Consider the following 20,187-nt stretch of genomic DNA (forward strand, 5'->3'; position numbering starts at 1 on the left):
AAAATCTTCATTGGAAAGTAGGGAAAACTACCAACATTTAAATGAAGACAAAAATATGACAAGTTCAGACATAAAGTGTAGGCTCTTGGTTTAAGCAGAAATGGGGTTCTTTTGGTGGTCTGCAGTTAGTAAGCTATATTTGTACTTTGTGTCACTACAGGTTTCTGGAGTTTGTTTAAGAACTACCTTCATTTTCCATATTAGGAGTTAGGAGTTCCTTTGAAAAAGAACAGAAAATTTAAGAAAAACATAAATTGCAATTTTGAAATTCTACCATTAAGGATGATATCTTAAAGTAAGAATTATGTCTTAGAAAACAGAAGTGAGAATAAAAACTTTTGTTACTGTGATTAAATAGTCTATCAATTGTAGAAAGCAAATACATTTAATCTTTCATTTTCAATTAATCTTTAATATTTCAGAAAGTATATCAACATTGCCTAACATGCTCTTTTACACATAATAGATATATAATCAATGTTTATTGACTTAAAAATCTTTGGTTTAGCCAGCTAAATTTGTAATATTTTATGAACTAGTTTACTCTGAATCATGAATTCACCTATTTGTTTTTGTTGTTGTTTTTATCTCAAGATGAGTCTTGCTCTGTCACCCAGGCTGGAGCACAATGGTGCAATCTCGGCTCACTGCAACCTCCGTCTCTCAGGCTCAAGTGATTTTCCTGCCTCAGCCTCCCGAGTAGCTAGGATTACAGGCACCCGCCACCATGCCCTGCTAATTTTTTTATTTTTAGTAGAGATGGGGTTTTACCATGTTGGCCAGGTTGGTCTTGAATTCCTGACCTGAGGTAATCCACCCGCCTCGGCCTCCCAAAGTGTTGGAATTACAGGCATGAGCCACCATGCCCGGCATTTTTTTTTTCTTTTTTTGAGATTGAGTTTCACTTTTTTTGCCCAGGCTGGAGTGCAGTGGTGTGATCTCAGCTCACTGCAACCTCCGCCTCCCAGGTTCAAGAGATTCTCCTGCCTCAGCCTCCTGAGTAGATGGGATTACAGGCACCCGCCACCACACCTGGCTAATTTTTATATTTTTAGTAGAGACGGGGTTTCGCCATGTTGGCCATTGTGGTCTCGAACTCCTGACCTCAGGTGATCTACTCGCCTTGGCCTCCCAAAGTGTTGGGATTACAGGTGTGAGCCACCACGTCTGGCCACATTTACCTACATTTTTGTGAGATTTAAAATTTTTTTAGAGATAGAGTCCTACTATGTTGCCCAGGCTGGAGTACAGTAGCTATTCACAGGTATGATTGTTGCACACTACAGTGTTGAACTTCTGGGCTCTAGTGATCTTCCCACCTCAGCCTTCCAAGTAGCTGGGACTACAGGCACATACCACTAAATCCGGTCTATTTTTATAAGATTTAAAAAGGATTACACATTCTAAATTATGACGTCCACATACCATTTACTTTTGTGTGGAATTATAAGGTGATATTTTATTTTATTTTATTTTATTTATTTTTTTTTTTTGAGACGGAGTCTCGCTCTGTCACCCAGGCTGGAGTGCAGTGACCGGATCTCAGCTCACTGCAAGCTCCGCCTCCCGGGTTTACGCCATTCTCCTGCCTCAGCCTCCCGAGTAGCTGGGACTACAGGCGCCCGCCACCTCGCCCGGCTAGTTTTTTGTATTTTTTTAGTAGAGACGGGGTTTCACGGGGTTAGCAAGGATGGTCTCGATCTCCTGACCTCGTGATCCGCCCGTCTCGGCCTCCCAAAGTGCTGGGATTACAGGCTTGAGCCACCGCGCCCGGCCTTAAGGTGATATTTTAAATGATGGGAATGAACAACTTGACATGTGTATCAGTAACCTCTAAACATCTATTTCAAACACCTATTAACCGAAAGTCATGATCCTCCAGTTCTTATACTAAGAACTTCCATACATTAGAGCAATATACGTATTCAAAGTGACCTAGTTCAATTTGACAAGTAAATTATTTATTTATTTATTTATTATTATTTTTTGAGACGAAGTTTTGCTCTTGTTGCCCAAGTTGGAGTGCAATGGCGTGATCTCCGCTCACTGCAACCTCCACCCCCTGGGTTCAAGGGATTCTCCTGCCTCAGCCTCCTGAGTAGCTGGGATTATAGGTGTGCGCCACCATACCCGGCTAATCTTTGCATTTTTAGTAGAGACGGGGTTTCACTGTGTTAGCCAGAATGGTCTCGATCTCCTGACCTCATGATCCGCCCGCCTCGGCTCCCAAAGTACTGGGATTACAGGCATAAGCTACCACGCCCAGCCAATAATTTTTCTATGTTTAGGTAAATTTGAAAAATATACATCAGGCCGGGCGCGGTGGCTCAAGCCTGTAATCCCAGCACTTTGGGAGGCCGAGGCGGGCAGATCACGAGGTCAGGAGATCGAGACCATCCTGGCTAACATGGTGAAACCCCGTCTCTACTAAAAATACAAAAAACTAGCCGGGCGTGGTGGCGGGCGCCTGTAGTCCCAGCTACTCGGAGGCTGAGGCAGGAGAATGGCCTGAACCTGGGAGGCGGAGCTTGCAGTGAGCCGAGATCGCGCCACTGCACTCCAGCCTGGGTGACACAGCGCGAGACTCCGTCTCAAAAAAAAAAAAAAAAAAAAAAAAAGAAAAATATACATCATTACTACCACATTCATCCTAGTTAGAATCTCATATTTATTCCACTATGTTTATGATTTAGTAACTAGTTTGAAAGGCATCATATTATTCAAAGTGTATCAGATTAGCTCCCTCAACTCACTATATCTAGTAACTGTTCTGATGAAATAGGCACTGGCTTTGAATATGGCCTGTTCCAATTTGTGAATCATTGCAGGCAAGTAAAGTTGTTACGCAAAGAGGTGAGCCGTAGGATGACTGAGTGTAAACTATCACTATTGTATATAAAGAAGAAAAATAAGATGTAGGAAGAGATCTGTTAGAATAACATATATGACATATTCTAAGTTTTTCATATATTTCAGAATTATAGAAACAAAAGTATGTAATCTTTTCTAAGATACATAAATGACTTACTTTTAACAACAAATATTTTTTGATTTATAATGTAAATAAGATTAAACGAATATGGCTTACTCTTGAATTTAAAAAATGGCACGTGTAAATGAGCATTTTAGTACAAATAATTAGAATGTATTTATATTACATATAAATCTACACAATGGAAGATACTACTAAAATGTTGCTCTACAGCACATCACCCTAGGCAAAATAGAATTCTAGAATTCTCTTTAAAAAAATCACTGAGAATTAGATGATGACTGTGAAATAGCTTCTCCCATTACAATACTATTTCTGTCATTCAAAGTTCTGACCACAGTTGTAGCTGGCGACTGAAGCACTTTACGAGAAAGCCTCATTCTTCCATCGGCTGGATCACGTCCAAAGTATTTCACCTGTGTTAAAGAAACAGATCTTCCTTTAAAGTTACAGCACATTGAGTGACATCTAAATAGACATTTACATTTACATGGTCCAAATAAGGCAATGATTGTTTTTACTTGTTCACTGAAAGCATAGTTCAGTGCTAAGTGGAGGTATACACTTAATATATATAAGTAGTCATTATAAAAAAAGAAAAGAGACAGGGGCAGTTAGTTGTTCAACTATGATCTGTCACTGAATTCATCTGTGCCTTTTTATTCTCACCAGGCCAAGTCCTTATACTGGGGGAACAGTCACAGACATAGTGAATGATTCTAGACAAGGGCTTTGTGAGCCTAATTGTGTTATATACTATACAGGATTATACTTAGGTCATTTTGATTTTCACTACTGCTCAAAGGACCGTCGCATTAGTATTTATTTGGCTTCACCTTGGAAAATGAAAGCCTGGGGGGAATGCAGAAGGTTTAAAGTTCCTTCTGATATGAAAACAACAACCACAACAACAAAGAAACCAAAAAATCAACCTTATACAGAGATATTATATCTTAGCACTCATCCTCCCCCATGGAGGCTACTTGGACAGTAAGACCACAGATTGGGAATAAACCAGAAGCCTCAGTTACTCAGGTCATAGGTATTAGGCATAAGTGAAAGAGAATGTAGTGGAGCCAGAAAAAACAGACTGGCAATGACTTCTTTCATCCACCCATAAAGGACTACAAAGAAAGGGCCAATTTTGTTATACGAATTCTAGGCCTGAATAACATGGCCCTTACCAAGCTCAAAAACTTGAAGTTTTAAGTAGTGGAGAAACAAAGTCTCACCTCCTCAAAGATGACATTCAAGGATTTCAACAAGTTATCTTATCAGAGTTCTTATGTCAGTCTCCAAATCATGGAGTCTGCACAGCTAACACTGACATGCTCATGTATTTTTTAAATGAACTAAGGGTGACTACCATTTTGGCCAAGCTGCAATCTCCTTCAGGGAAAGAATTGTGTGTTAAATCCTTAATGAGTCTGTTCAAGCAGCTCTAAGATTAAAAATGAAGTACTGCATATAAATAAAAAACATCATAGATGGTGACTCTTCTTTCAACTTTTTGCAAAAAATAATGGAAGCTTCAAGAACAATTTACAACTTTAAGGCTAAAAGGTGGAATACAAGTACCTGAATTTCTTGGCCAACTTCTAATCCTAGGGCAGTAGGATGTTTAATCTGGAAAAAAAAAAACATGCCAATCTATTAGTTGTTGTGCATAATTACGTACTGTCAACGGAGGTACACATTTTTTTCTCAAGCTTTATTCATTTTTCTGATTAAACAAATCAGTTAGCAGCCGGGTGTGGTGGCTCACGTCTGTAATCCCAGCACTTTGGGAGGCCAAGACAGGTGGATCAGGAGGTCAGGAGATTGAGACCATACTGGTTAACATGGTGAAACTCCGTCTCTACTAAAAACACAAAAAAATCAGCCAGGCGTGGTGGCGGGCGCCTGTAGTCCCAGCTACTCAGGAGGCTGAGGCAGGAGAATGGCCTGAACCCAGGAGGCAGAGCTTGCAGTGAACCGAGATTGCGCCACTGCACTCTAGCCTGGGTGACAAAGCAAGATTCCGTCTCAAAAAAAAAAAAAAAATCAGTTAGCCAGGCATGGTGGCTCATGGCTGTAATCCCAGCACTTTGGGAGGCTGGGGCGGGCAGATCACTTGAGCTCAGGAGTTTGAAACCAGTCTGACCAACATGGTGAAACCCTATCTCTACTAAAAATACAAAAACTAGCTGGGTGCGGTGGCACACACCTGTACTCCCAGCTACTCGGGAGGCTGAGGCAGGAGAATTGCCTGAATCTGGGAGGCAGAGGTTGCAGTGAGCTGAGATTATGCCACTGCATTCCAGCCTGGGCAACAGAGTGAGACTCTGTCTTAAAAAAAACAATCAGTTAATTATAAGGATTTAAAATACAGATGTATTAAGAACATAAAAATTATCCAAAACAGGCTGGGTACAGTGGCTCACACCTATAGTCCTAGAACTTTGGGAGGCCGAGGTGGAAGGACTGCTTAAACCAGACTGGGCAACATGAAGAAACCCCATCTCTACAAAAAATCCAAAAAAATTAGCCGGGTGTAGTGGTTTGTGCCTAGGGTCCCAGCCCCTCCAGAGGCTAAGGTGGGAGAATCACTTGAGCCTGGGAGGCTGAGGCTGTAGTGAGCTGTGATCGTGCCACTATACTCTAGCCTGGGTGACAGAGCAAGACCCTGTCTCAAAAACCTCTCAAGTTGTAGATAACTACTGCTAACATTCCAATGAGTATCCCTTCAGATGTCTATTTAGTGTATGCGTAATGCATTTATAAAAATGGACCCGCTGTGCTTATTGTATATCTTAAGGACATCTTTTTTTTTTTGAGATGGAGTCTCGCTCTGTCATCCTGGCTGCAGTGCCGTGGTATGATCTCTGCTCACTGCAACCTCCTCCTCCCAGGTTCAAGAGTTTCTCCTGCCTCAGCCTCCCAAGTAGCTGGGATTACAGGTGCACGCCACCATGCCCAGCTAATTTTTTGTATGTTTAGTAGAGATGGGGGTTTGCCATGTTGGTCAGGCTGGTCTCAAACTCCTGACCTAAAGTGATCTGTCCACTTCAGCCTCCCAAAGTGCTGGGCTTACAGGCGTGAGCCACTGCGCCCGGCCCAAAAGCATCTTTTCATATCAGTAAACTAAGCATTACTGTTAAGTTTCAAACTATATAGTTTATTTAAATAATTACCTAAAGACAATAATTTGTTTTAAATTCCAGTGTTGCAAATGTTAATGACTGATGAATATAGGAGAAATATATGAGGGTTTAGTGTATTATTCTTTCAACTTTTTTGTACATTAAAAACTTTTCAAAATAAAAAGGTGAAAAAAAAAATAAGCTGTAGTGTAGCACAGATCATGGATTCACCTACTCTAATTATCCTCTCCAAACAAAATCCTACAATGTCTAGGTCCATAGACATTTACCAAACACCCTCTAAAAAGTTTGTACCAATTCACACCTCCATCAACAGTGTATAAAAATGTCCATCTTTTCTCTTCTACACACTGAGAATTTTAAACTATCTGAAAGTTAAAACTGATATATTAATTTCGTTGGCATTTCAAAAATTGCTGTTGATATTAAACATCTTGGTTGGCTTTTTATAAAAATAATTTGTTCATGTTCTTATTTTTCTATTGATACTCATCATTCTTACTGATTTATAAAAGCCCTTTGCAAATTAAGCTTCTGTCCTATGTTTTTTTTTGTTTTTTTTTTTTGAAACAAGAGTGTCGCTCTGTCGCCCAGGCTGGAGTGCGGTGGCCGGATCTCAGCTCACTGCAAGCTCCGCCTCCCGGGTTCACGCCATTCTCCTGCCTCAGCCTCCCGAGTAGCTGGGACTACAGACGCCCGCCACCTCGTCCGGCTAGATTTTTGTATTTTTTAGCAGAAACGGGGTTTCACCACGTTAGCCAGGATGGTCTCGATCTCCTGACCTCGTGATCCGCCCGTCTCGGCCTCCCAAAGTGCTGGGATTACAGGCGTGAGCCACCGTGCCCGGCCCTGTCCTATGTTATAAGCATTTTTCCTTTAGGTTGGTGATTATCTCTTAACCTTATTGAAATTTTTGCCATATAATTAAGAAATTATGGGGTCAAATTTTATAAATTTATTTACTTTTTTGGCTTTGATATCATGTTGAGGAGTTCTCCAGTACTAATTTTATTAAAATATCCAATTTTCTTCTAGTAAACCCTCCTGCCCCAACAAGATTATCTTTTCCCACCACCTTTTTTAAAAGCACATTTAGCTCTTTGATCCAGACAGGATTTTGGTATAAAAATGAGTAGAGATCCTGTTTTAAGATAACCAGCTGTACCAATGTAATTTATTAAATAATCTTTATTCACTGACTATAACATAACTTCTAGCATATATTATAATCCCGTGTATATTAATTCTGGTCTTTGTTTTCCTGTTGAATGGATTATCTATTTCTGGGTGGGTAATATACTGTTTTATTGTCTATGGCTTTATAATAGACAAGAATATATATACTAAAGTATATATAGTATATACTATAGTATATATACTAAATATAGTATATATACTAAATATACTATATATTTTAATATATGGTACAACAGACCCCCCCCCCCTTTTTTTTTTTTTTTGAGACAGAGTTTCACTCTGTCACCAGGCTAGAGTGCAGTGGCACAACCTCGGCTCACTGCATCCTCTGCCTCCTGGGTTCAAGCGATTCTCCTTCCTCAGCCTCCCGAGTAGTTGGGACTGCAGGTGCACGCCACCATGCCCAGCTAATTTTTGTATTTTTAGTAGAGACTGGGTTTCACTATGTTGGTCAGGATGGTCGCATCTCTTGACCTTGTGATCCACCCACCTTGGCCTTCAAAGTGCTGGGATTACAGGCGTGAGCCACCACACCTGGCCAACAGACACTCTTATTACTCCCCTGATCCCACTGTTTTCTAGAGTTGTCTTAGAGTTTTTATTTACTGGATGTATGAACTACAACAAAGATTACATTTCAAAATATTCCGAGAATTATCTAGTCATAATTGGTTGGTCAGTAGAAAATTGGGAAAACAGCTATACGTAGGTATTTTTAGTAACTGCTAGCCCTAGATGCTGTTCTCCTTCAAAACCGTCAGTGTTTCTATTCCATCATGGAAAGAAAAATATTTGGTGTTTATTTATTTATTTACTTATTTTATTTATTTCTTTTATTTTTGAGACGGAGTCTCGCTCTATTGCCCAGGCTGGAGCGCAGTGGCACGATCTCCACTCACTGCAACCTCCGCCTCCCAGGTTCAAACAATTATCTGCCTCAGCCTCCCAAGTAGCTGGGATTACAGGTGCCCACCACCATGCCCAGCTGGTTTTTGTATTTTTAGTAGAGAAGGGGTTTCACCATCTTGGCCAGGCTGGTCTTGAACTCCTGACCTCGTGATCCACCCACCTCGGCCTCCCAAAGTGCTGGGATTACAGACGTGAGTCACTCTACCCAGCGAATTTTTATTTATGCTAAACAATGTAAAACTTTTTGCCAGCAGCATCTCTGCCACTTTTGTTTTCTCTGTTTAGGCTAGTAGTAGGCAAAGTGTACAATTCTTACCAACCTAGGTAATTTCAATACGGTATTTTAAGGTGTTTTAAGGAAGTCATAAAAATAGTAACATCTATCTTTTTACCTTTCGTTGATCAAGTTGTGTGTTATGAAGCAGTACCGCAGTCATATTTGGATATAATTTTACCATTACACCAGTATCTCTACAAAAAATAAATAATAAGCCTGGTTAAACCAGTAAGTACCTGTATATCCATTGACAAATAAAATATTATGTTTTCATAAGAGGAAAAAGTAAAAAACAAAAAGAAACCCATTCTATCACGTTTTTAGAACTATAAAAAGTATACTTTTCAACTGAAAATATGCCCTATAAATAAATATGTGTGAATCAAAGAATGAAGAAAAGATAAAGAAAAAACACGCAATAAAAAAGCTTTTAGAGCCAGGCACGGTGGCTCACACCTGTAATCCCAGCACTTTGGGAGGCCAATTCGGGCAGATCACGAGGTCAGGAGATCAAGACCATCCTGGCCAACATGGTGAAACCCCGTCTCTACTAAAAATACAAAAATTAGCTGGGCGTGGTGGCGCATGCCTGTAATCCCAGCTACTCAGGAGGGTGAGGCAGGAGAACTGTTTGAACCTGAGCAGTGGAAGTTGCAGTGAGCTGAGATCGTGCCACTGTACTCCAGCGTGGTAACAAAGCGAGACTCTGTCTCAATAAAAAAAGCTTTTAGAATATATATTCTTCTGTATTTCTCTTCATAATTGCCAAAAACATTTTTTTTTTTTTTTGGTCACCCAGGCTGGAGTGCAGTGGTGGCATCTGGGCTCACTGCAACCTCTGCCTCCCAGGTTCAAGTCATTCTCATGCCTCAGCCTCCCAAGCAGCTGGAATTATAGGCATGTGCCACCATGACCAGCTAATTTATGTTTTTTTAGTAGAGATGGGGTTTCATGAAGTTGGCCAGGCTAGTCTTGATTTTCCAAAAATTTTCGAAATGACATTAAATATTTTAAACACAGTATAGAATATCATATCATTAACCTATAAGATAAGGATTTAAGGAAGGTGGTCAGGTAAAATGGGATACTTATTTCATTAAAAAATTAATCTTCCCTTTTTCTCTAGTCTATGAAAATAAGCCATCCCATTTCTTATTTTTCACCTGCAATATTAAACAAATTATCTGATTGCTTATTTCAAATAGCTTTAAACATTTTTTGCTACATTTGATAATATTTTTTCTTAAAAAAGGGATTTTCTGATCCTAAAAATACAATCTCTTTTAGCTGGTCAAAAAAAAAATCCTTTGAGATTGAAATCGGCTTTTTTTTTTTTTTTTTTGAGATAGAGTCTCGCTCTGTCGCCCAGGCTGGAGTGCAATGGTGTGATCTCATCTCCCTGCAACCTCCGCCTACTGGGTTCAAGCGATTCTTCTGCCTCAGCCTCCTGAGTAGCAGGGATTATAGGCATGCACCACCACGCGTGGCTAATTTTTGTAGTTTTAGTAGAAATGGGGTTTCACTATGTTGGTCAGGCTGGTCTCGAACCCCTGACTTTGTGATCTGCCTGCCTCGGCCTCCCAAAGTGCTGGGATTACAGATGTGAGCCATGGTGCCTGGCTGAAACTGGCATTTAAAAATATGTGCCAATTAAGCATTCAGACTATGTTTAAAATAAGCCATCAAAAAAAAAAAAAAAAAAAAAAGAAAAGAAAAAGGAAACAACGAAATATTGATAGGTCTATTTTGGGCCTATTTAATATTTATTGGGAAAATTAATTTGGGGTTTCACCCATTACTAGTAGAAAATTCGGTTAAAGAATTCAGTTAGGAGAACCTACCATAATTAGAACCACAGAACTGTTACTGAAATTTTATAAAATGATATAGAAAATAAAATATACTATACCTTAAAAAGTAATGATTATACGGCAATTGGCATGTAATCTAAACACCTTATGATTTCAAAGTAAATAAAGTAAATGTAAAATTAAATTGGGATTATAATAGAAATCTGTTAAAAACCAACACAGGGCTGGGCACGGTGGCTCATGCCTGTAATCCTGGCACTTTGGGAGTCTGAGGCGGGAGGAGGGCTTGAGGCCAGGAGTTTAAGATCAACCTGGGCAACATAGTGAGACCATGTCTTTACAAAAAAATTAAAAAATCAGCCACGTGTGGTGGTGTGTGCTTATAGTCCTAAATACTCAGGAGGCTGAGGTGGGAGAATTGCTTGATCCCAGAAGTTTAAGGCAGCTGTGAGGTACTATGGCACCACTGCATCCCACTGTGGGTGGCAGGGTGAGACCCTGGCTCTAAAGAAATAAAGGAAAAAGCTCAGCATAGTATATTACTTGATATTACCTGATTTCAGTTATTGTGGCGGTATACACTGCTCCGAATTCTAATTGCTGCTCCTGCTGTAAGTGCAAAATAAGCCATAAGATTCATAAAGAAAATATCAACAAAAAGTAGAAAAAACAAATATATCTATATGATATGTAATTAATATGTTCTATACTTACATCATCCTTGCAGATTTCAGTAATGAAGTCTCTTGCCTCATGCATAGCACTGGGTGTTGGTGCAAATACAGAAAACGTTTCTTCATCCACCTGACTAATAGTTACACCTTTTAAAAACATAATTTAACATATTAAAGTTAACTTGGCTGGGCATGGCGGATCACATTTGTAATCCCAGCACTCTAGGGGGCTGAGGTGGGAGGATCACTTGAGCCCAGGTGTTCAAGGCCAGTCTGGGCAACATAGGGAGAGCCTGTTACTACAAAGAAATAAATGAAAAAAATTAGCTGGACATGGTAGCATGTGCCCAACTACTTGGGAATTACAGTCGGAAGGATCACTTGAGCCCAGGGGTAAGGCTGGAGTGAGCAGTGATTGTGTATTGCACTCCAGTCTGGGTGACAGAGCAAGATTCCGTCTCAAAAAAAAAAAAATGTTAACTTGCTAATTCCAGTGGAAACTAGTCTTAAAAATAGATGTGAGAACAGGAGGGACCTGTTAGTAGCTGGGTGGAGTTATGCCGTATTTAATAATTACTTTAGGAATGAAGGAATTCATTCATCAACAAATATACTCTGCATACATGTTAGGTACCTGGCATTATACTAGGTAGGCCCTGGGGATACAATGGGGAGCCAATACGCTTGATTTCTTGAAGTTCACCATCTGGTGAAATCAAATATATCTATACAAATTTTGGAGAGTCTGTTTCTGCTCTCTTAATTACGAGTAGAAACAATAATAGAACCCTTTCCTCGCCTTTTTTTCTTTATCCTGCTTACTCTTAGGAGGGGTGAATAAACGAATAAGGGACAAAATCACATCAGTTTCTCAATGTTAGCAAATGGCTAAGGTGACGCTGCTTCTCACTCTCCTGCAATAACCTCAAACCTTGAAGTACTAGGTAATTCAAACATTGCTTCAGGAAAAATAAATTAAAGCATACTGTTTTTATATATACTCTTTAAATAAAAGAGTATAAATAAAACTAAGTGAAAGTAGCAGAATAAAAAGAAATAACTGTAATAATTCCTCTAAAGTTAAAAACTAAAAATTATTCTAGATGTTCAACTATAAAATGTTGCAAAAAAGTCCTGATGAATTCTTGGCTATCCTTCTTGAATACAGTTAAGAATGACCATTTGCTAATTTAATAATACTCAGTCAAGACATGTCATATCCTTTTCTCCTGGTCTTTCTCTCATTTCTCCAATAAATATATATTTAAAGCAACATACTAGAGATGAAATAGCAAACTTAAATGGTCTAGCATTTAATTAAAAAACCCCAAACTTCATACAACTCTTACCTGTTTCAGCCTGAAGTTTTTTTAAGTTATATCCACCTGGTCCAACAAATTTTGCTCGTTTTGATAATGGAACCTGAACAGTTTCTGGAATGTAATACAGACAAATATATAAACAATTCAACTACATACATGAACCTAAAACACGCCATGGTCACTTGGGATTTTTTTTTTTTTTACCTAGACACATGTAAAAATATTTTACTATAAAACAGAAAAGTAGACGATTAAAATTACTGAAAACTGTTAAAGAATATGCCCTAAAATTTAAAGCATTTTAACTATAAAAGCATTTAAAATATTTTTGTTTTGTGTATCGGGTAAAAACAATTTAAAAGTAGTAATATTCGTTCATATATTAATGTTTATCTTACAAGGATCACCAAAATTTTAATGTATTACCTACAACAGGTCCATTTTCTTTTCTAGATGCTCGAGGTTTTGAAATAGTTTTGTTCATGATCTGTAATATCTCCTTTTTTGCCACTAGAAGAGAAAAACACAAAAGTTATAACTACATAAAACAAATATGATCTGAAATAGCTCCACTCTTAGTTTTTACGGTATACCATCTAAACCCTGTGGCTTAATAATTGAAACTCTCCACATCCCTATTACCTTGAAAATTCACTCATATTCTCTTCTCCATAAATCCTATTTTAAAGAGAGCTGCTTAATCTGTAAAAATTGAAATTCCACTGGTAACCCACTTTGGTGTTTATTCATGTGTTCCAAAAACTTAAGTTTTTCTTCTTTCTTTAAAATACATATGGGATCTCACTATGTTGCCCAGGCTGGTTTTAAACTCCTGGGGCTCAAGCAATCTTCCTGCCTTGGCCTCCCAAAGTGCTAGGATGAGCCACCATGCCATGCCTGGCTACTTAGTACTTCTTTTTTTTGAGATAGTTTCCCTCTGTCACCCAGGCTGGAGTGCAATGGCATGATCTCAGCTCACTGTAACCTCTGCCTCCTGGGCTCAAGCGATTCTCCTGTCTCAGCCTCCTGAGTAGCTGGGATTACAGGTATGCGTCACCATGCCTGGCTAATTTTTGTACTTTTAGTAGAGACAGGGTTTCACCATGTTGGCCAGTCTGGTCTCGAACTCCTGACCTGAAGTGATCCGCCTACCTCGGCCTCTCAAACTGCTGGGATTACAGATGTGAGCCACTGCACCTGGCCAGTACTTCTTGATTTAAGTTTTAAGAAATTCTACTTTTTAAAGCAATATTTTATAATAAGCCTAATGAGAACTGTAGTTCCCATTAGCAAAGTGGGAAAGAATGAAAGGAGAATCAAGCATACTAGCTCACCTGAAGCTTGTTGAATAGCCTCCATTACAATTTTTATTGGTATTCCAGGTAATTTAATATCAGCCTAATATGGAAAAGTCAAACAATTATATAAACATTGACTCATGGCATTATTTAAATGTTACAAAAATGAAACAAAATGGGTTTTAAAAATACCTGTAATGCAGTTATTCCTTTATTAGTGCCAGCTATTTTGAAGTCCATGTCACCATTGTAATCTTCAATTCCCTTCAGGAATTTAAAAAGTTGTGACATAGTTTTAAACAAAAACAAAAGTCAACATATTCACTATAGAAACATTTCAAAAAAACAGCTTTAGAAGTAAACCATATCCTAAGTCCAAACACAAAGCAATGTTTTCTACATTAACTACCGCTTCCAATTCGTGACTTTTTAAGTTACAATTATTTTCACCAGAAACATCATTTTATTTTTAGATCATTCCTTTCTCTCATAAATGTGTGAGAATGAATTTATGATCATCCTAAAGTGAGCCACTATGAATACTTACACTGTGTAAGTATTACTGCAATACTTAAGGGTAAGGATTACAATTTTTTTTAAAGTAATCATTTTCTTTTATTTTATTTTGTTATATTTATTTCGAGACAGAGTCGTGCTCTGTTGCCCAGGCTGGAGTGCAGTGGCACGATCTTGGCTTACTGCAACCTCTGCCTCCTGGGTTCAAACAATTCTGCCTCAGCCTGCCAAGTAGCTGGGATTACAGGTGTGTGCCACCCTGCCCGGGCTAATTTTTGTATTTTTAGTAGAGACGGAGTTTTGCCACATTAGCCAGACTGGTCTTGAACTCCCGACTTCCCAAAGCGCTGGGATTACAGGCATGAGTCACCATGCCTGGCCTATTACTATTAATATAATACCTATTTTAAATTCATATCCTCTAAGATACAAGGTGAACATGCAGAGGAGGAAGGGAAGAACAAGTACCTGTTCTTCAAATACTAGCATTCTTCTGAGCATATGCTATGTGAAAAGTACATATAGTCTTCACCATTATAAGTACATATAGTCTACACCATTATTTGATTTGTTTTTATCTTTTAATTTTTATTTATTTATTTTTTAGTCTTCATTAAGTATTTGAAACCGGGAATATACTTGCCAGAATATCTGTCAGCAAACGATAATCTTCTATTTCACCCTTCTCAGGATCAGTTTTGGTGACCAATCCTATTGCTACGCCTGCAACAGCAGATGAAATTGGAACCCCTATAATTAGGAAAAAGAACTTCTGTGGCTAATGTGTACATGAGCTTAAAACATATATTTATCTATCAATTTTTTTTTTTTTTTTCAAGAGGGAGTCTCGCTCTGTTGCCCAGACTGGAGTGCAGTGGCATGATCATGGCTCACTGCAGCCTCTGCCTCCCGGGTTCAAGCGATCCTCCCACCTCAGCCTCCCGAGTAGCTGGGATTACAGGCGCCCGCCAACATGCCTGCCTAATTTGCTTGTATTTTTAGTAGAGATGGGATTTCAACCATGTTGGCCCTGTTGGTCTTGAACTCCTGACCTCAGGTGATCTGCCAGCCTCGGCTTCCCAAAGTGCTGGGATTACAAGTGCGAGCCACCGCGCCCAGCAGACATTTTATTTATTTATTTATTTATTTATTTATTTATTTATTTTTTGAGACAGAGTCTGGCTCTGTCGCCCAGGCTGGGGTGCAGTGGCGCCATCTCAGCTCACTGCAAGCTCTGCCTCCCGGGTTCACGCCATTCTGCTCCCTCAGCCTCCTGAGTAGCTGGGACTACAGGCGCCCACCACCATGCCTGGCTAATTTTTTCATATTTTTAGTAGAGACAGGGTTTCATCGTGTTAACCAGGATGGTCTCGATCTCCTGACCTTGTGATCTGCCCGCCTCGGCCTCCCAAAGTGCTGGGATTACAGACGTGAGCCTCTGTGCCCGGTCCAGACATTTATTTTTAATGTAAATGGATATTGTTATCTAAATTGACAATCACCGAAGCTGAGTTGGAAAAGTCTTAAGAGGTCATTTGACTACTTCATTTGTTTTTGAACATATAATAAAGTTCCCTAAAACAATGTAAACAAGTACTATATCCAGCAAAAACTTCTCTAACAATAGCAAACTTTATAACTTTTAAATTATCCATTGCTCTGCTTTTTGGCTTCAGGTGTCTTATTTTCTTTTTGTTGGAAAGTAAGCATCTATTTGGTAAATTCTTCCAGTTTGAACCCCTCAGTTTACCCTCCCCCACCATGGCAGCTAACATTAGTGTATCCTCCTAGAAAATTTCTGTGCACAAGTATAAATGTAAATATAATCTTTTGTTTTCTTTACTCATGGTGGCAGACCCTATGCATTTACTGTTTTGCACCTTGCCTTTTTCACTTAATAACATGTCTTGGATAGTGACACATACCACCACACAAAGCTCTACTTTATTCCTTTGAATAGTTGCATAGTACTCCCTATATGTTTTATAAGTCACACACAGAAGTGCGATTGCTGAGTCAAAAGGTATGTGCATTTACGTTTGTTACACTGTCAAACTGCCTTCTAAAGACATAGCATTTTAAACTTTTCCAGTGGTATAAGAAGGTACATGCTACTCTATATTCTTATTAATTCTTGTCAAATCTTTTGATTTTTCTCAATTTAAAGGGTAAAAAATGGTTATTTTAAATCTGACTCGTTTTCTACGACTGAGGTTGAAAACTATTTCATGTTCATAAACCTATTTATGTCTTATTTTGAGAACTCCCTGTTCATGACCTTCAACATTTTTCTACTTGGTTGCCAGTCTTTTTATTATTGATCTTTTTTCAATATGGACAGATCTTTATTAAAATGTAAAGATAAAATATTATGTTTAATAACATATAAATATAAAATATTTTATTTCCTAGTTAGTTGACTTTGCTTATGGTCATTAGTTTTCCGTGTAGAATTTTTAGTTTATGTAATCATGGTTCCTGGGTTTTGCTTAGATTTTGATAAAACCTACCATCTTTCATTTGTTTAAAAATGTTTAAGTTTTGATCACTTGGAATTTACTTTGGTGTAAAGGAGTGTGTATCTCATTTCATTTTCTCTAAGCAACCTCATCTATACTTATGGTTTTAACCACCATCTATAATGTTGATGACTTAAAAATCTATCCCGGCCGGGCGCGGTGGCTCAAGCCTGTAATCCCAGCACTTTGGGAGGCCGAGACGGGTGGATCACGAGGTCAGGAGATCGAGACCATCCTGGCTAACACGGTGAAACACCGTCTCTACTAAAAATACAAAAAACTAGCCGGGCGAGGTGGCGGGTGCCTGTAGTCCCAGCTACTTGGGAGGCTGAGGCAGGAGAATGGCGTGAACCCGGGAGGCAGAGCTTGCAGTGAGCTGAGATCCAGCCACTGCACTCCAGCCTGGGTGACAGAGCGAGACTCTGTCTCAAAAAAAAAAAACAAAAACAAAAAACTATCCCTTCTGCCCAGCTCTCTGTGCCAAACCCTGGACCTGTATTAGTAAACTGCTTGTCAGACATCTCCAGCTAAATGTACCCAAAGCACCTTAAATATATATTCAAAATTGAGCCAGGCCCAGTGGCTCACGCTTGTAATCTGAACGCTTTGGTAGGCCGAGATGGGAGGATCACTTGAACTCAGGAATTTGAGAACTGCCTGGGCAACATAGTGAGACCTCATCTCTATAAATAATAATAATAATAATAATAATAATGATGATGAAAGAAATACATATCTGTTCAAAATTGAATCACTATCAAAAAATCGTTTACCTCCTGCATTCTTTGGTTTAAAGCAACTAAGACACTCACGCCAGAATCAACATTTCTTTCATTTCCTATATCCCATCAAGTCACAAAGATCTGTTTAATTTTTTAGAAAGCTGTCCTTTACCCTAAATATTAAAATACCTATTGCTACTTTTTAGTCTGAGTCCATATCATTTCTTGACCTGGCAACAAGCTCCCTGTCTGGCTTCCCAGATTTTAGTTTCTCTCTTTACTTCTTAGTCTCTGCCATCTCATTCCCCAGGGCTATTCATCACTTAAGCTGGGAAAAACTATTTGGAAAAAACAAAAGCAGATTCAAATCATGCCACTGTTTTCCATAAAATCCTTCAAGTTCCTCACAGACTGCTTTCAGGAAATGTTTGTACATATTCTGAGGTCAAATAAATTTGGAAAAATATTACATGTCCTATTCCTAGAGAGTATTAGAATTAGCTTATTAAAGTCTATTTAACCCACATTAAATAAACCTGCTTAACCCTGCTGAAACTTACTTTAGAACAGGATAAACTTTTTCATGGTGTACAATAATCAATGTCCTGTGGAACACTATTCCATGGAATACTGAATTGGAAAAATGCTGGCTTTAAGTTCAAACTCCTTAGCATAACAATGACCTTCAACATATGATTCTACTTTATTACCTTAACACCTCTTTCGAGGGCATTCCTGAAACACACTACACTGTTTCATAACTTCTTAACTTTGCACATGCTGGTCCCTTCATGTGAAATACAGGCCCTGCTCCTGATATGCCCAGTCAACAACTACTCAGCCTTTAAAATCAAATGAAATGTAGTAGTCTTCTCTAAGCCAATTATGCTCAGCCTAGTTCATCAATCACCCTGTATGCCTCATACATATTTGTATTATTACCTCTTCGATCTATTAGTATCTTTTTGTTTTCAAACCTTTAAGCTTTTTCAAAACCTGGGTACAATTTGTATCCCCGGGCCCAGGGCATAGGACAGTGCCTGACTTAGAGCAGGGCAAGCCCTTTTCAAATTTCAAAATCATATTTGAATTGAACTGTATACCCTGTATTGGCCCATCCCACAGGACTTGACATTCATTCTTACCAAATTTAACTTTTTTGAGGTTTTTGGCTTTATCGCTTCACATTTAATTTTTAAACTATTAAGCTCCATATTTTTTTATCCTGCTCAATTTTGTCATTTAACAAATCAGTCACTCATTCCTTTTAATCAGTATCCTTTTTATTGGCAGGCCAGTGTTCTCAGTCAAGTCAACATTGAAAGAGACACAGCTGAAACAAGCATCCTCAAGTCTTCAACCTGAGATCCTCCTCTGACCTGCTGATCACATTAAGCAGTCCCTTTGCTCATCCCTTAGCCAGTATGAATGGTGTACCTATTATTTAGTCTAAATTTCTGCATCATTTACACAAGGTATCATAAAGATATCATAAACCATAAAGCTGAATTACAGATACATCACACCAACAGCAATACCCTCTACTGCAAATCCAGTAATTTCTTCAAAACAGAAAGTGAATTAAATAACTATGGCATGACTTGTTTTGGAGAAGTCTCTTCTAGCTTCTTTCTGTAGTCCGTTTCCTTTCTTTCTTTCTTTTTTTTTGAGACAGAGTCACTCTGTCACCCAGGTTGGAGTGCAGTGGCATCATCTCAGCTCACTGCACCCTCTGCCTCCTGGGTTCAAGTGATTCTCTTGACTCAGCCTCCCAAGTAGCTGGGATTATAGGCATGGGCCACCACACCCAGCTAATTCTTGTATTTTTAGTAGAGACAGGGTTTCACTATGTTGGCCAGGTGGGCCTCAAACTCCTGACCTCAAGTGATCCACCCGCCTCAGGCTCCCAAAGTGCTGGGATTACAGGCATGAGCCACCGTGCCTGGCCCATTTCCTTTCTAAACTACTTACAAACCATTCTTTTTATAACTTAAGAGTCTTGTTGAGGGTCACAGTCAAGTTCATTGTGTTATACTTTATAGAAAATACTTTTCTTCTCTTCCAATAATAACGTTTTCTGTTCTTGGGATACCAGTCTCCATTTCTCAATGCCTGCCATCATACTTCAGTAATCTAATCCTGAAGTTCTCATCATAATCGAGGATGAGTTTTTGTCTAGACCAAAAGATCTGAATTCATATAAAAATGGCAGGTAAAGACTCTCCTATGATGTCATCTTTTATTTTTCAGTTTACCTTTTTCAAGATTTGTTCAGTGTTTTCCAATATGAGATTTGGAATGGAAACACAAGTGCCATGAAGACGAAGACTGTTTTGTTCATCACCCTGTCCTAAGAACTTAGATCAGTGCTTGGCACATAGGTGCCACAAAGTAAAGATTTGTAGAGTGAAAGACTGAAGATGAAAAGAGTAGCAGCAGTATTTTACCAGCTACCTTAAACATCAGATTATGTTTTCCTTTATTGAATAAATTAGAAAAGTGCCTTTAGCATTTTTTGCTTTGGCCTGTTTTTAATTTTTCTAGATAATATTACTATATATTCACACCATGTTTTCATTTTATCCTCTGTTACGGCCCTCCTTTCTATCTTTCATGCCAGTACCGTAAATGTATGAACTTATCAGAGAACTCCTGTGGCCTCTTTAGTGTCTTTAGGTTCCTTCTCTCTTTCTTCATGAATAGCAGCATTGACGACAGTTTGGCACGAATTGGTTTTAAGAATCTCCTAGCAGCCAGGCGCTGTGGCTCACGCCTGTAATCCCAGCACTTTGGGAGGGCAAGGTGGT

General features: G+C 38.9%; 1 protein-coding gene across 1 annotated transcript in view; it reads right to left on the minus strand.

Annotated features, from left to right (window-relative positions):
* Window positions 1-3,007: 3,007 nt before the first annotated feature.
* Window positions 3,008-20,187, minus strand: part of PNPT1 (polyribonucleotide nucleotidyltransferase 1) — a 58,002-nt gene continuing 40,822 nt past the window's right edge. Inside the window, exons 19-28 of the mRNA XM_025354757.1 lie at window positions 14,783-14,889; window positions 13,816-13,887; window positions 13,660-13,723; window positions 12,752-12,835; window positions 12,353-12,436; window positions 11,044-11,150; window positions 10,883-10,938; window positions 8,634-8,712; window positions 4,571-4,618; window positions 3,008-3,408 (exon numbers count right to left, since the gene is read on the minus strand). Of these exons, the coding sequence (XP_025210542.1) occupies window positions 3,253-3,408; window positions 4,571-4,618; window positions 8,634-8,712; window positions 10,883-10,938; window positions 11,044-11,150; window positions 12,353-12,436; window positions 12,752-12,835; window positions 13,660-13,723; window positions 13,816-13,887; window positions 14,783-14,889 (857 nt within the window). The 3' untranslated portion in view covers window positions 3,008-3,252. The remainder of the gene's footprint in view (window positions 3,409-4,570; window positions 4,619-8,633; window positions 8,713-10,882; window positions 10,939-11,043; window positions 11,151-12,352; window positions 12,437-12,751; window positions 12,836-13,659; window positions 13,724-13,815; window positions 13,888-14,782; window positions 14,890-20,187) is intronic.

This window comes from Theropithecus gelada, chromosome 13 (assembly GCF_003255815.1).
Source record: "Theropithecus gelada isolate Dixy chromosome 13, Tgel_1.0, whole genome shotgun sequence".
Classification (NCBI taxonomy): Eukaryota; Metazoa; Chordata; class Mammalia; order Primates; family Cercopithecidae; genus Theropithecus; species Theropithecus gelada.